Here is an 18,083-nt window from a genome sequence, read left to right on the forward strand (position 1 = left end):
CTAGCTGTATCCCTGAACCATTGAGGGTCACACAGAGTAATGGATTTTTAATCCCCGTTGAGATAGTTAAATTTAAAGAGTTAAATTTAATGAACAAAGAAGTGGGACTTCTTATTTAAGAGTAGAGGAGTAAGATTTCCTAAAATGACATAGGGATGGACATTTTTGGAAATCACTGAATTCGGATTCAGAAAATTTATCTTGACTCTAAAAGATGCAGAAATGGTTTCTGTGAACATTGGTGAAATTGGTTTATCAATCTGAGTCACGATGAATTTTATATTAATTTTTGAACATGCGGGCTTTGCTTGTCAGGCTTGATCTTATGACTAATGGGCCCTAAGCTGTTAGCAGCCCACATTATAAATAAGTTATTGCAGTACAGAAATTATAAAACAGAGGTCACAAAATATTTTTGAAAACCCTAGCCTTGTTTTCTCTGAAGTGGCCGCCCCCCTCCCCTCTGCTCGGGAAAATCCAGCCTGTGAATTTTGAATTTACAGTCTGGTTTAACGATCAAATTCGTTAATTCTCTTCGTAGAAACTTCTGATAGATTTTCTAGTGCAATCTATCAGAGGGATTAAATCTCTGTTCGTGGACCTGATTGAAGAACAGTTCGTCCATCAGTTCCAGGGATATACAACAAGAGCAGAATAATCTGTTGGTGTCCATAATCTCGATTCGAGATTGGAGGTAAAAATTTAATTGTGATTTAATTTTTACACGCACAATTTAATCGTAAAGTTTTGATACCCATTATGGAATCGTTCCATATAAAAATTTTTAAACTTCCGCTGCACCGGGTATCAATCCTGATTGATCTGATCACCGTTCTCCAACACATTTTAGGGGTGGGAATGGGCCATAAACCAGACCCACTTTTATTACATATGACAATCATATTGAGCTATAAACCAAGCCCATTAATAAACACCAACAACAATAAGACAAATGTAAATCACCTAACATACACCTAAAACATTGGTCATGGCAATCGATCATCCTTTTATCCAATAATTAATTCAATAATTAAAATAATTGGATAAACATGCAATGGCATCATAATTAAAAGATAAAATCATATTTTATCTTATCCATCCATAAGATCATATCTTATCATCAATTGTATCAAAATAATTAATTTTATAAAATCTAATTTAACGGATAAAATTTATAAATTTTCCAAAAATTCAAATTTATCCAAAAATCAATTTTAAAAATTTCGGACTCGAACAATTCGATCCGATGCCTCGTGATCTAATCAAAAACAATTTTCGATCGGATCAAACACTAGAATTTCAAAAATTTAAAATTTTTTCAAAAATTAAAATTTTAATTTTTCGGGCTGCCCGGGACAATCCCGGGCAGCCCGTCGCTGCCCATTGGGCAACGACGATCGCTGCCCTGGGCAGCGATCCGATCGCTGCCTGTGTTTTGCCCGTCAAAAATTTAATTTTAAAAAATTTGTTTTGTTTCAAAAACCAAGGCTTAAAAATTTTGTACAATCGATTAATTTAATCGTTTGATCTGAGCAACCTGGCTCTGATACCACTGTTGGAAAACTGTGTTCAGATCAATTAAGAATTGATACCCGGTGCAGCGGAAGTTTAAAAATTTATTTTTATTAATATGGAACGATTCCATATCTGGGTATCAAAACTTTTACGATTAAATTTATGTAAGTAAAATAAATAATCACAATTAAATATTTTACCTTAAAATCTCGAAGCGAGATTATGGACACCAACATAATTTAATCTGCTCTTGTTGTATATCCCCGGGACTGATGAACGAACGTTTCTTCAATCAGGTCCACGAATAGAAAACAAAACCCTCTGATTGAATGCACTAGAAATCAATCAGAAGTTTACGTAGAGAATAAACATATATGATCTGTTAATTCAGAATTGTAATTTTTCACAAAAATCACAAGACTAAATTTTCTCCGAAAAGGGACAAGGATTTTCGAAAAATCCTTAGAAAATAATATGTGTGTTTTCGAAAATTTGATGAATGAATTGCCCTTAATTTTCGAACACTGCACATATATTTATAGATAATTTCTAGTTATAATTGTATCAGGACTCTAACTCCTTAAAGCCCACAATCCATAACTTAAGCCCAACAAGCCAAGCCTGTTGTTATAGAAATTAATATAAAATTCATCGTGACTCCGATTGATAAACTGATTTTACCAATGTGCACAGAAACCATTTCTGCATCTTTTAAAGTCAAGATAATTTTTCTGAATCCGAATTCAGTGATTTCCAAAAATGCCTATCCCTATGTCATTTTAGGAAATCCCACTCCCTTTAGTTAAGAAGTCCAACTTCTCTTTCATTAAATTTAACTCTTTAAATTTAACTATCTCTACGGGGTTTTAGTAATCCATTACTTGTGTCACCCTCAATGGTTCAGGAATACAGCTAGCCGTGGGCTCACAACTCCTTGTGACTCGGAACAACAATTTTCGACTTACCCATCGAATCATGGTAAGAGCGCCTAGCAACATCGCCCCATGATTCCCTAGGTATTACTGATAGTGCCTGCAAGAACCAGTAGATTTTGGTTAGCGTACAGTACGGTCCCTTCAACCAAATATCCCGATCGAATCAACAACCATTGGTGCATCGAGAGTCGTTCGAGATTCGATAACTATGCATAACATCTTGGAGATCTATTAGTGACATCGCATGTGTTACTAGGATAACCCATTAACCTAAAACACATCATGTACTCTGGCCAGAGATTCGTCACACTAATATCTCCTCAGATCGCATAGGATATCCACACTCGCAAGTATGTGGTGAATCCTTGACAACAAAGCATCGACTCCTATATGTGTCGTAACTGTACCCAATCCCGACACCTGATGACCCCAATAGAGTCGGTAAACGAGTCAAAGTACAGTACTAGCATATAGAGTCTCAATGATATTTCAAGTAATAAGGACTAATGGTGTACAACCAAAACCGCGGACTTTATCCACTCGATAAGTGATAACCACTTGGAAAGTCCGAATAGGGTAGTTCGATCATTCATCATATGAATATCCATTTGCATGCTTTGAACATCTCTATGTTCCATACCAATGAAACGTGGTACTCGGCATCGCAAATGCTAGTCTCAATCTCGAGCGATCCTTATCCTTATTTGCGGACGGCTCAATTGACTAGGAACAGTTTAGAATATACAGTGACTATAAGATGTGTTTCATGATAGCCATCCCCATGTGCTACCACATCTTACATACACTATAGTATATTCAAGATCTTTATCAAAACAACAATAGTATATCATAATATAACAATATGAAGAAAGATAAAGTCAATGCCATTATAAAAGTGTAAATTATATTAAACAAAAGATTGTTTTACATAGAGTCATAAAAACCCTTAGCCACAAGTTGGCTAACCGGGCACCCACTCTTTCAGAAGGATCTTGTCTCTGTTTCAACTTGACTGTTTCTCGAAGACATGGTTGTGCTGAGAGTGAGGCTAAGATTAATTTACCCATGTTCTTCCGACTCAGAGCATCAACTACCTTATTTGCTTTTCCAGGGTGGTAGCTTATTGTCAAGTAATAATCCTTCAATAGTTCAATCCACATTCTCTATCTCATATTCAACTCTTTTTGAGTAAACAAGTACTTGAGACTTTGATGATCAGTGAATATTTCACACTTTGCACCGTAAAGATAATGTCTCCAAATCTTTAATGCAAAGACCACTGCGGCTAGTTCGAAGTCATGCGTGGGGTAGTTTTACTCATACGAATTTAGTTGTCTTGAAGCATAAGCAATTACTCTTCCATCTTGCATGAGCACGCATCCCAATCCCCCCTTTGACGCATCGCTATAGATGGTAAAATCTTTGTCTTCGGATGGTAGTGCCAATACTGGTGTAGATGCCAGCTTTTTCTTCAAAATTTCGAAGCTTTTTTCACAAGTTTCATCCCAGTTGAATTTAGAGTTCTTTTGTGTGAGTTTGGTGAGAGGTATAGCTATCGAGGAAAAACCTTCCATGAATTTTTGATAGTAGCCAGCCAAACCTAGAAAGCTTCGAATTTCAGTTACAGTTTTTGGTCTAGGCCAATTCATAACTGCCTCCACTTTCTTTGGATCCACAGATACTCCGTCTTTGGATATTATATGGCCCAAGAAGGTGACACTCTTTAGCCAAAATTCACACTTCTTGAATTTGACATAAAGTTCTTTCTCTCTTAGCATCTGAAGAGTGAGCCGGAGATGCTCTTTGTGGTCTTCTTCACTTGGTGAATATACGAGGATGTTGTCAATGAACACCACCACAAACTTGTCGAGGAATGGCTGAAATACTCTATTCATGAGGTCCATGAATGCTGCCGGTGCGTTGGTTAACCCGAAAGGCATCACTATGAATTCGTAATGCCCATACCTTGTCCGAAAAGCTGTTTTCGGAACGTCTTCTGCCTTGACTTTCAATTGGTGATAGCCTGACCTTAGATCGAGCTTGGAAAAGACTGTAGCTCCTTTGAGTTGGTCAAACAAATCATCAATTCTTGGAAGTGGGTACCTGTTCTTGATTGTGATCTTATTGAGTTCTCGATAGTCGATACACAACCTCATACTCCCATCTTTCTGTTGGAAAACTGGCGAGTTCCCAGACCAATTACGATTGATACCCGGTGCAGCGGAAGTTTAAAAATTTTTCATGGAACGTTTCCATGGTATGGGTATCAACCGTTCATCGATTGAATTACGTGTGTGTAAAATTTAAATAACAATTAAATAAATTTTACCTCAAATCTCGCAACGAGATTAATGGACACCAACAGAACAATTCTGCTCTTGTTGTCTCTCCCTGGAACCGATGAACGCCTTCAATCAGGTCCACGAACAGAGGTTTAATCCCTCTGATAGATTGCACTAGAAAATCTATCAGAAGTTTTCTGCGAAGAGAATACACGAATTTGATTCGTTATTCCTTACTGCGATTCAAAATCACAGACCGGAATTTCTCAGACAGAGAGGGAGGGGGGCGACGGCCAAGCTTGAGAGAGGGGCTAGGGTTTCGATTTTTTTTTCTCTCAAAATTATGAGCTATCGTGTGTAATTTCTGCACTGAAATAACTTATTTATAATGCAGGCCACTAACACCTTAGGGCCCATTAGTCATAAGCTGGGGCCCGACAAGCAAAGCCCACTCGTTCAGAAATTAATATAAAATTCATCGTGACTCCGATTGATGAAACGATTTCACCAATGTGCACAGAAACCATTTCTGCACGTTTTAAAGTCAAAATAAATTTTCCTGAATCCGAATTCAGTGGTTTCCAAAAATGTCCATCCCTATGTCATTTTAGGAAATCCTACTCCCTTACTCTTATTTAAGAAGTCCAACTCCTTAGTTCATTAAATTTAACTCTTTAAATTTAACTATCTCAACGGGGATTAAAACTCCATTACACTGTGTGACCCTCAATGGTTCAGGGATACAGCTAGCCGTGGGCTCACAACTCCTTGTGACTCGGAACAACACTTTCCAACTTGCCCAACGAATCATGGTAAAGCGCCTAGCAACATCGCCCCATGATTCCCTAGGTATCACTGATAGTGCCTACAAGAACCAGTAGATTTTGGTTAACGTACAGTACGGTCCCTTCATCCAAATATCCCGATCGAATCAACAACCATTGGTATATCGAGAGTCGCTCAAGATTCGATAACTATGCAATGCATCTTGAAGATCAAATTAGTGACATCGCATGTGCTACTAAGAAACCATTTCTTAAATCACATCAAGTACTCTGGCCAGAGATTTGTCACACTAATATCTCCTCAGATCGCATAGGATATCCATACTCGCAAGTATGTGGTGAATCCTTGACAACAATGCATTGACTCCTATATGTGTCGTAACTGTACCCAATCTCGACACCTGATGACCCCCTCAGAGTCGGTAAACGAGTCAAAGCACAGTACTAGCATATAGAGTCTCCATGATGTTTCAAGTCGTAAGGACTAATGGTGTACAACCAAAACCGCGGACTTTATCCACTCGATAAGTGATAACCACTTGGAAAGTCCGGATAGGGTAGTTCGACTATTCATCCTATGAATATCCATTTGCATGCTTCGAACATCTCCATGTTCCCTACCAATGAAACGTGGTACTCCGCATCGCAAATGCTAGTCTCAAACTCGAGCGACCCTTATCCTTATTATCGGACGGCTCAATCGACTAGGAACGGTTTTAGAATATACAGTGACTATAAGATGTATTTCATGATAGACATCTCCATGTTCTACCACATCTTACATACACTATAGTATATTCAAGGTCTTTATCAAAACAACAATAGTATATCACAATATAACAATATGAAGTAATATAAAGTCATTGCCATAAAAGTGTAAATAATATTAAACAAAAGATTGTTTATACAAAGAGTCAACAAAGCCCATAGCCACACAGTTGGCTCACTGGGCACCCACTCTTACAATCTCCCACTTGCCCTATAGCCAACTAGTCATACTACGTAGACCCATTGCTTCGCGATGTTTGTCAAACAATGGTCCTGGCAAAGGCTTAGTAAGTGGATCAGCGATATTGTCTGCAGAGGCCACTCGTTCGACACTGATGTCTCCTCTTTCCACAATCTCCTGGATTATGTGGTATTTCCTCAGTACGTGTTTGGATCTTTGATGAGACCTTGGTTCCTTTGCTTGAGCAACGGCACCCGTGTTGTCGCAGTACACCGGGACTGGACCAACAAATTCAGGAATGACGCCCAACTCTTGGACGAAATTCCTCATCCAAACGGCCTCTTTAGCAGCAGCTGATGCTGCAATGTATTCAGCCTCAGTGGTGGAATCCGCTGTGGTGTCCTGCTTGGAACTCTTCCAAGAGACAGCACCGCCATTGAGCATGAACACAAATCCAGAGGTTGACTTCGAGTCATCCACATCACTTTGGAAGCTAGAGTCGGTATAGCCTTCCAGTTTGAGTTCTCGTCCTCCATAAACCATGAACATATTCTTAGTCCTTCGCAAGTACTTAAGAATGTCCTTCACGGCTTTCCAATGCATCTGACCAGGATTAGACTGATATCTGCTCGTGACACTCAGAGCAAATGCTACATCCGGTCTGGTAGATATCATCCCATACATGATACTACCTATAGCTGACGCATATGGTACATGTGTCATATTCTCTATCTCTGCATCAGTCTTGGGACACATAGACTTGGATAGAGAAACTCCATGACACATGGGTAGATGTCCTCTCTTGGACCCATCCATTGAAAACCGTTTCAATATGGTATCGATGTAGGTTGATTGAGTGAGTCCTATCATTCTCTTAGATCTATCCCTATAGATCTGTATCCCAAGAATGTAGGATGCCTCACCCAAATCCTTCATCGAAAATCTACCTGATAACCATATCTTTGTTGACTGCAACATCCCTACATCATTCCCAATGAGTAGGATGTCATCAACATAAAGTACTAAGAATGTCACCGCATCCTTAACTACTTTCTTGTACACGCAAGGTTCCTCCGGGTTCTTGATGAAACCAAAGTCTTTAATTGTTTCATCAAATTTCTGGTTCCAACTTCTTGATGCTTGTTTTAGACCATAAATTGATCTCTGAAGCTTGCATACCTTATGCTCGCTTCCCATGGATGTGTACCCCTCAGGCTGCTTCATATAGATTTCTTCCTTAATGTCTCCATTAAGAAAAACAGTCTTCACATCCATTTGCCATATCTCATAGTCATACCATGCAGCTATGGCAATAAGGATTCTTATGGACTTGAACATTGCAACTGGTGAAAAGGTTTCGTCATAGTCAACTCCTTGCCTTTGAGTATAACCTTTAGCCACCAATCGCGCCTTGTAGGTCAATACCTTACCATCAGGCCCAAGCTTTCTTTTGTAGATCCATTTACACCCTATTGGAACAATTCCATCGGGAGGATCCACTAAAGTCCAGACTTGGTTAGTATGCATCGAATCCAATTCTGACTGCATAGCTTCAAGCCATAAATTCGAATCCGCATCAGAAATTGCTTCCTTGAAGCTTCTTGGATCACATCCAATGTCGGGTTCATCTTGACCCTCTTCAAGAAGAAGACCATATCGAACTGGAGGTCTAGAAGTCCTCTCGGATCTTCTAGGTGCAGGCGTGTCCAGCAATGGTTCCTGAGGTGTGGGATCGTTATTTTGTATTTCGGGTTCTTCTCGAACTTCTTCGAGTTCCATCATCTCGCCTTTCTTATCCAATAAGAACTCCTTCTCCAAGAAGGTGGCATTCCGTGAAACAAACACCTTTGTTTCAGCAGGATAATAGAAATAATATCCGATTGAATTCTTCGGATACCCCACAAAATAACACAGGCTGGATCGACTATCCAACTTATCTCCCACTGTCCGCTTCACGTAAGCAGGACATCCCCAAATCCTCAAGTATGAATACTTAGGAGCTTTGCCATTCCATAACTCGTATGGTGTTTTGTCCACTGCTTTAGTGTGGACGTTATTCAACAACAATACCGCCGTTTCAAGCGCATAGCCCCAAAACGAAGGTGGAAGCTCAGTGAAGCTCATCATGGATCGAACCATGTCCAACAAAGTTCGATTACGGCGCTCCGATACACCATTAAGCTGTGGTGTCATAGGAGGAGTCCACTGAGAGAGAATCCCATTCTCTTTTAGATAGTCCAAAAACTCGGTACTCAAGTATTCTCCACCTCGATCCGATCGAAGTGCTTTAATACTTTTACCTAGCTTGTTTTCTACTTCAGCCTTGAATTCTTTGAACTTTTCAAATGCTTCAGACTTATATTTCATTAAATATAAATACCCATACCTAGAATAATCATCAGTAAAGGTAATGAAGTAGGTGTGGCCATGTTGAGTCCCTACTCTAAATGGACCACAAACATCTGTATGGATCAAATCCAACAGATTTTGACTACGTTCAGGCTTCCCCTTAAAAGGAGATTTAGTCATTTTCCCTTTTAGGCAGGATTCACAAGTAGGTAGAGAGTTAATATCAGACATATCAAACATGCCCTCTCCCACTAGCTTGTTCATCCTCCTTGAGGAAATATGACCTAGTCTAGCGTGCCAAAGGTTTGCCGGGTTTTGACTATCGATTTTCCTTTTGTTTGTTGTTGCCGGTTTGTCAATACAATTCACTGGAACGTCTTTTAGTTTTAAATTGTATAGATCGTTTTCAAGTTGTCCATTTCCAATTAAACATTCATTCTTGTAAATACTGCAAATCCCATTCACAAAATTACAAGAATAACCATCTCTATCAAGCATAGAAATAGAAATAATGTTTTTAATTAAATCTGGCACAAATAAAACATCTCTCAACAATAATTTAAAACCATTCTGCAAAATCAAACAAACATCTCCAATGGCCGTAGCTTCAACTCTGGAACCATTCCCGAGCCTCAGCTGGGTCTCACCCATTCTAAGCCTGCGACTTCTTGTCATCACCTGCAAATCATTGCAAATGTGAGATCCACATCCGGTATCCAATACCCAAGAAGTTGTATTAAGTGACATGTTTATTTCGATATAGAACATACCCTTTGCAGTTCCCAACTGCTCAAGATACTCCTTGCAGTTGCGCTTCCAATGACCCGGCTTCTTGCAGTAATGGCAAACATCCTTGGATTTTCCATCGTTTGAAGCCTTTGTCTTTTGCTTCTTCTCGGGTTCCACTTTCTTGGGTGGGGCAGAACGTTTCTTGCCCTTCATACTTGGCCCCTTCTTAGCAGAAGATGAGGAGCCCACCAAGAAAGCTGGCTTATCCTTCTTAAGTGTGGATTCATATGTAACGAGCATATTGACCATCTCTTCAAGGGTGGCCTCTATCTTGTTCATATTAAAATTTATCACGAATCCATCAAATGAAGAAGGAAGAGATAGAAGCAGCAAGTCCACATTGAGTTCATGCTCCAACACCAAATCAAGGGTCGCTAACTTCTGTATGAGCCAAATCACTCGTACCCCATGATCACGGACCGAAGTCCCTTCACGCATGCGGCACGTCATCAACTCCTTAACAGTAGAGAACCTTTCAGCCCTCGACTGAGCCCCAAAAAGTTCCTTGAGTTGCGTGTGAATGTCAGCAGCATTCACCGTGTCCTCAAATCGCCTCTGGAGTTCATCAGACATCGAGGCTTGCATATAGCATTTGGTCTTGATGTCATGGTCACACCATGCATCAAGTTTGGCCAATTCCTCCGGACTTATGTCAGCTGGTGCTTCCTTCGGAGGTGCTTTCTCTAACACGTAGAGCATTTTCTCCGAAGTTAAGACAATCTTCAACTTTCGGAACCATTCCGTATAGTTGGCGCCAGTCAGCTTGTTTTGTTCGAGGATCGAGAATAAAGGATTTCGCGAATTCATTGTATGAAATACTGAAAAGGAAAAACAGACATATATCAATGATTGTTTAACAATTTACTAAGACATAAAATAGGCGAATTTAATTTTATGAATCTCACTCCCACTATTTTAACGATTTCACCACCCTCTAGTGAAAACGGGAAACTTTTTCCTTAGTGAGAACATGGAGTCCAATTGACAAACTTATGGTCCCGAATAATATCAGCCAACCATAATTCTCAAAAGGTAGAGCCCAATTGCTTCCAAAGCAACCCCCATGTATTTACCTCATGTCCAATAAGGGCCCAATAATATGACGCCGTTTAAAGTGACATGTCAAGATGACCCATCAATATTAAGTTGTGATGGACGGTCGCCATGTGGATCCCCCAATAATATGAGCCGATCCCATGGGAGTTCCACCCAACTTACAACATTTGTCGATCCAATGTACAGCTTTCCGACGAACGGGCCCCCCAATAATATGAGTCGGACCGTATCCGCGGGTAGCATCACATACATTGACCGTTGATGGAAGGTAGGAACATTTAAACAATATTTAAATTTCCTTTATTTATCTTGATATAAATTTTAAATCATATTTAAAATGAGGGATTTTATTTATAAAAATATTTGTCTCATCATTTTTAATTTATTGCATGCATTGCCGGATTCACGCAATTTATGTCTAAACATGCATACAATCATAATATCACATATTATATAGGATGATCGATTCCATTTCTAATTGACCCGTGGTTGCCAATCACGGGTCTTAGTCCAATCCTAGGTAATATGCAGTATGCAAATGCAATCCTATTACATATGCTTCCAATTTACATTTCTTCAGTCTTCATTGTCTGCTGGGCCCACCATCTTCAAATCTTGATCTCCCACTAAATCTAATGTATTTACAATTAAATAACAATGACAAGTAGGGGATACATTTTTAGGGGGTGGGAACGGGCTATAAACCAAGCCCACTTTTATTACATATGACATTCATATCGGGCCATAAACCAGGCCCATTAATAAAACCAACAACAATAAAGACAAAATGTAAATTCCTAACATACACCTACAAAATTGGTCATGGCAATCGATCATCCTTATCCAATAACATTTAATTCAAAATTAATTTATTGGATAACATGCTGTGGCAATTCAAATTTAAACAAGATAAAATCATATTTTATATATAAAATCACATTTCACATATAAAATCATATTTTATCTCCATATCAAATAAAATCATATTTTATCTATAAAATCCAATTTTACAAATAAAATCATATTTTATCTAATATATCATAAGATCATATCTTATCATCAATTGTACCAAAATAATTGATTTCAAAATTCAATTTACGGATAAAATATTAAAATTTTCCAAAAATTCAAATTTATCCAAAATCAATTTTAAAATTTACGGACTCGAACAATTCGATCCGAAATCTCGTGAACCAATCAAAAACAATTTTTGACCGGACCAAAAATAAAATTTTAAATATTAAAATTAATAAAAATATTAAAATTAATTTTTCCAGCGGGCCACCCGGGACACTCCCGGGTTGGCCCGCACCCGGGGCGCGGGCCAGGGGCAGCCCGGCTGCCCCCTTAGGGCAGCGCCTGGCGCCGCCCCTGGGCGGCGCCGAGCGCTGCCCTGCGCAGCGCCCAGCGCTGCGCTGGGCAGCGCACAGCGCTGCCCTGGGCGGCGCCGTGCGCCGCCCTGGGCGGCGACGGTCGCCGCCTTGGGCGGCGCTGTGCGCCCCCTTTGGGCGGCGCCGTGCGCCGCCCGGGCAGCAACAATTGCTGCCCCACCGGGCAGCGATCCAATCGCTGCCCGGGTTTTGCCCCGAAAAAATTTTTTTTATTATTAAAAATATTTATTTTGTTTCATAAACCGAGACTCAAAAATTTTGTACAATTGATTATTCAATCGATTGATCTGAGCAACCTGGCTTTGATACCACTGTTGGAAAACTGGCGAGTTCCCAGACCAATTACGATTGATACCCGGTGCAGCGGAAGTTTAAAAATTTTTCATGGAACGTTTCCATGGTATGGGTATCAACCGTTCATCGATTGAATTACGTGTGTGTAAAATTTAAATAACAATTAAATAAATTTTACCTCAAATCTCGCAACGAGATTAATGGACACCAACAGAACAATTCTGCTCTTGTTGTCTCTCCCTGGAACCGATGAACGCCTTCAATCAGGTCCACGAACAGAGGTTTAATCCCTCTGATAGATTGCACTAGAAAATCTATCAGAAGTTTTCTGCGAAGAGAATACACGAATTTGATTCGTTATTCCTTACTGCGATTCAAAATCACAGACCGGAATTTCTCAGACAGAGAGGGAGGGGGGCGACGGCCAAGCTTGAGAGAGGGGCTAGGGTTTCGATTTTTTTTCTCTCAAAATTATGAGCTATCGTGTGTAATTTCTGCACTGAAATAACTTATTTATAATGCAGGCCACTAACACCTTAGGGCCCATTAGTCATAAGCTGGGGCCCGACAAGCAAAGCCCACTCGTTCAGAAATTAATATAAAATTCATCGTGACTCCGATTGATGAAACGATTTCACCAATGTGCACAGAAACCATTTCTGCACGTTTTAAAGTCAAAATAAATTTTCCTGAATCCGAATTCAGTGGTTTCCAAAAATGTCCATCCCTATGTCATTTTAGGAAATCCTACTCCCTTACTCTTATTTAAGAAGTCCAACTCCTTAGTTCATTAAATTTAACTCTTTAAATTTAACTATCTCAACGGGGATTAAAACTCCATTACACTGTGTGACCCTCAATGGTTCAGGGATACAGCTAGCCGTGGGCTCACAACTCCTTGTGACTCGGAACAACACTTTCCAACTTGCCCAACGAATCATGGTAAAGCGCCTAGCAACATCGCCCCATGATTCCCTAGGTATCACTGATAGTGCCTACAAGAACCAGTAGATTTTGGTTAACGTACAGTACGGTCCCTTCATCCAAATATCCCGATCGAATCAACAACCATTGGTATATCGAGAGTCGCTCAAGATTCGATAACTATGCAATGCATCTTGAAGATCAAATTAGTGACATCGCATGTGCTACTAAGAAACCATTTCTTAAATCACATCAAGTACTCTGGCCAGAGATTTGTCACACTAATATCTCCTCAGATCGCATAGGATATCCATACTCGCAAGTATGTGGTGAATCCTTGACAACAATGCATTGACTCCTATATGTGTCGTAACTGTACCCAATCTCGACACCTGATGACCCCCTCAGAGTCGGTAAACGAGTCAAAGCACAGTACTAGCATATAGAGTCTCCATGATGTTTCAAGTCGTAAGGACTAATGGTGTACAACCAAAACCGCGGACTTTATCCACTCGATAAGTGATAACCACTTGGAAAGTCCGGATAGGGTAGTTCGACTATTCATCCTATGAATATCCATTTGCATGCTTCGAACATCTCCATGTTCCCTACCAATGAAACGTGGTACTCCGCATCGCAAATGCTAGTCTCAAACTCGAGCGACCCTTATCCTTATTATCGGACGGCTCAATCGACTAGGAACGGTTTTAGAATATACAGTGACTATAAGATGTATTTCATGATAGACATCTCCATGTTCTACCACATCTTACATACACTATAGTATATTCAAGGTCTTTATCAAAACAACAATAGTATATCACAATATAACAATATGAAGTAATATAAAGTCATTGCCATAAAAGTGTAAATAATATTAAACAAAAGATTGTTTATACAAAGAGTCAACAAAGCCCATAGCCACACAGTTGGCTCACTGGGCACCCACTCTTACACTTTCTTCTTCACAAATATAACCGGGGCTCCCCAAGGAGATACGCTTGGTCGTATTTGCTTTTTATCCAACAATTCTTGCAGTTGCTCTTTTAATTCTTTCAATTCCGCTGGAGCCATTCGATATGGTGCTTTTGAGATAGGTGCAGCACCAGGTTCTAGATTAATCTCAAATTCCACCTCGCGGTCAGGAATTACTCCAGGGAGTTCTTCAGGGAACACATCCGAAAATTCTTGTACAACCAGAATCTCTTCTAATGCAAGTGTAACTTCTTCCTTTACCTCACCTACTACGGCTAGGTATACGTCTTCTCCACTTTTCATAGCTTTCCAAGCTTGAGAAGCAGATAAAAGAGACTTCTTCTCCTTGGTTTTACCATGATAAATGACTTCGTCGAGGTTTGAAGTTCGCAGTTTGACATTCTTCATGCGACAATCAACTAATGCATGATTATTTGCTAGCCAATCCATTCCTAAAATGGCATCAAATTCTACCATGTGTAGTTGAATGAGTTCAGCTTGAAATGCGTGTTCACTGATGTTAATTACGCAATCTCTATGAACCCTATGTGTTTCAATTGTTTTGCTGGTGGGAGTTGCTACTCTAAAAGGTTCCACAAGTATCTCAGGAGTAAGCCCTAACTTCTTAGCAAACCTCTTAGATATAAATAAATGCGTAGCACCACAATCAAACAACACATAAGCAGAAGTTTTGTTGATTAGAATGGTACCTGCTACAACGTCATTTGCATTCTCGACCTCCTCTTGGGTTATGGCAAAAACTCGGGCATTTGGCTTGTTCTCCTTTGGTTTATTCGGAGTAGAACTGCCTTTTTCCTCAGTTTCTTTGCCCTTGTTTTGTGGACAATCTGCAATGTGGTGCCCAGTCTTCCCACATCCAAAACAGGTGCCACTTGCTCTGCGGCATTCTCCGAAGTGTTTAAATACACAGGTACTACATGTTTTGATTTCTTGATTGCTTGGTTTTGAAGGAGCGCTCTTGTTTGTTCCAGTAAACTGATATGGTTTCTTGAATGGATGTTTTCCTGTTGAAGATTGCCCCACAAGAGGTCTCTTGTTCGTGTTCTTGTCATCCCTTCGCTTGATATCGGTCTCAGCTCGAATTGCAGCTCCCATTAAATCAGCGAAACTTGTGGCATGGTATACTGCTAAAGCTGTCTGAATACGACTGCTCAAACCTCTTTTGAAACGGTGCATCTTCAAGACATCATCAGCCATGATAGTAGGAGCATACGTTCCAAGTGAATTGAATTTTGAAGTGTATTCAAACACTGTCATATCCTGAGTCTGAGTGAAATTTTTGAACTCACTTAATTTTTGCAATCTGACTTCCGCAGGATAATACTGCTTCAGGAACACATCCTTAAATTGTCGCCACGTGATTGGACCAGCTGCAGTCATAGGTGGTGATACTGCCTCCCACCACTTGGCTGCTTTTTCTTCCAAGAAGGGTGTCACTACATCCACCTTAAACTCATCAGGAATCTCAAGTAAGCGAAGTTGAGTCTCGATATGCTTGAGCCAATTTTGGCCAACCTCAGGATCTGGATCTCCTTTAAAGGTTTGGGCTCGATTCTTGCTCAGTGACTCGTAATGATACTTCACCCCTTGCACCTGTTGTACTGCCTGTGGTGATGGATTTCCATTGGCAGGCGGGTTTCCCAACCCTTGGAGGGTGTTAGCCACAATGGCTGCTATAGCCGCTAAGTCAGCATGATTTAGGCCTAACCCTTGCGGCGGTGGTGGCGGCGGAGGGTTCCCTTCATTGTTGTTGTTGCGGTTTCTATAGCGTGGGTTACGGTCTCTCGTCCATGTCCTACATACGTAAAAGTTTCTAAGATTCTGATAGATTTATGGATTAGAAAATAACTTAACAAGTTGGACACATAGGTAAACAAAAGACCATTCATTGAATTTCAGAATAACAACCGAATTGAAATAGCAACTGATAGTTTTGGAATTGAAATCAACAACTGAATTGGAAATAAGTGACAAGAAAACATATCTGAATAAAAACTAATGCATCCATACTAATCTAAGTCTATAACTTCTCCATCCCCCAGAACATCGACGAGCACCTCCTCGACCTCTATCTCTTTCGGATCCTCCTCCGGATCCTCCTCGGGTTCCTCCTCGGAATCCTCTTCTTGCAGTTGATTTACGGCCTGGAGTAGAATGTCATTATGATTATTCAAGTTTGCCACTGTACCCTACAATTGCTGGACTTGAGCTTCCAGCTGCTGGATGCGATCTCGCATCTGTTGACGACGCTGCCCATGTTCTGCGCAGGACTGCTGTCCCAACTGCTTCTCATGCTCCACTTGTTTAGTCAAGTAGCTAACAACACCAGACAGCTCTGCTATGGTGTCCTGTGTTTTCCCCAATATTTCTTTCGCCTGCTTATTCTCTATCTCAGATGCCTCCATTTTTCCTTTCGTTTTGTTATGCTCTTCTTCAGACTTAATCACTTGGTTGCGCAGAGCTTCTTCACGAAAGTGATTAAGGTCCATGTCATCACGGAGATATATGTTATCCCCCCTCACTTGCTCTAACTCATATAAGTACTTGTTGGCCCTCTTCTCCCATTATCGCTGCTCACGCCTAGCAAGGACAACCTTAGCGCAAAGTCGAGTAATCTTATGCTTCTGGTTATCAATAACCAGTTGCTTCATGCGAAAGATGGAATGGGCATGGGTACGAGGAAAACTGGGCGCCATTTCCTGAAAGAAAACAAATGGAAAGGCAAGGCTTAGAAAAAAATATCAGAAATCAGCAAATACACAACACATGAACAGTTTGCAATAATTACAAACGAAACAGGACTGTTCGTCAAAATTTTCCAAAAAAGGAAAATTTTGAGATTTTTAATTGAGATAATAGTATCGATTGTGAGGATCGTGACACAATCGACGGAATTGGATTTCGAGTTTTTTATAAAAAGTTATAAGCATTCTAAATCTTTCCTAAAACGGCAAAAACGCGATTTCGGAGGCCTAAACAAAGGAATTCGGCCAAAAAACGAGTTAACTCATGGCAAAATGTAATTTTGCGATGACTTTGATTTGTGAGCTCGTTTCGAAGGGGACTACATTGGCCTTTTGGCCTACTATGAGAAACTGCCAAAAATTTTCTAGGATATTCCCACCCGGATTATGAACCTAGCGGCTCTGATACCACAAAAATGTCACGCCCCGTGATCGGAACGTAGCATCGGCATTGTTAACAATTTTAAATTGTAAAACAACAAGCCATGTAGTGTATAAATAGCCTTCAACCAGTCTTTCACAAATCCAAAAATGTCTTTACAATATCAAAACATGACAATAGCGGAAGCGAAATATAAACGATAATAAAACTAGTAAGACTGCTAGCAATTCCATAATTTAGACTTGATCACCAACCCCAGAATGCATGTTTCTCATCATCATCCAACTGTTCTTCGGTATCTGGGAAGGGAAGTAAGGGGGATGAGTGTTTTGGAAAACACTCAGCAAGAGGAGGCCAATCGTGCATGCAAATGTCGAATATACATATATATAGGAGTTCAAAGGAAGCACGTTCCAACACATGTCACAACATAAATCAGAACAAGGCAAAACTTGAAACTGAGTATCAACACATATCATGAATGAAACATAAATTTAGACATAACACTGTTATTCATCTCGTTAATCATGGCTACTGATCAGTCCCTAATTTTTACTCCTTTAAGGGGGCGAGGCCTTAAACGGTTATTATAACCCACCGCATCAGGGCCATATAATAGCTTATCATGTTTTCAGAATTCCTTACCACTTCTTAAGTCGAATTCTAACAGTGCATAACAAGGAGTTTCATAG

At 40.1% G+C, this 18,083-nt stretch overlaps 1 protein-coding gene across 1 annotated transcript; it reads right to left on the reverse strand.

The window, feature by feature from the left end:
* Positions 1-3,763: 3,763 nt before the first annotated feature.
* On the reverse strand, positions 3,764-16,754 carry LOC140889728 (uncharacterized). Its single transcript, XM_073297449.1, has 4 exons — positions 16,470-16,754; positions 16,293-16,409; positions 14,269-16,086; positions 3,764-4,618 (listed from the first exon to the last, which is right to left on the reverse strand). The coding sequence occupies exons 1-4, from the start codon at positions 16,752-16,754 to the stop codon at positions 3,764-3,766; spliced, it is 3,075 nt and encodes a 1,024-aa protein (XP_073153550.1).
* Between the last annotated feature and the right edge of the window lie 1,329 nt (positions 16,755-18,083).

Source organism: Henckelia pumila, chromosome 3 (assembly GCF_033568475.1).
Source record: "Henckelia pumila isolate YLH828 chromosome 3, ASM3356847v2, whole genome shotgun sequence".
Lineage (NCBI taxonomy): Eukaryota > Viridiplantae > Streptophyta > Magnoliopsida > Lamiales > Gesneriaceae > Henckelia > Henckelia pumila.

Coding starts and splice junctions, on each gene's coding strand:
- LOC140889728 (XM_073297449.1), bottom strand. CDS start 16,754: ATGGACCTTAATCACTTTCGTGAAGAAGCTCTGCGCAACCAAGTGATT. Junction 16,410..16,469: donor TCCAGCAGCTGGAAGCTCAA/GTCCAGCAATTG, acceptor ATTCTACTCCAG/GCCGTAAATCAACTGCAAGA. Junction 16,087..16,292: donor ATGTTCTGGGGGATGGAGAA/GTTATAGACTTA, acceptor TAAATCTATCAG/AATCTTAGAAACTTTTACGT.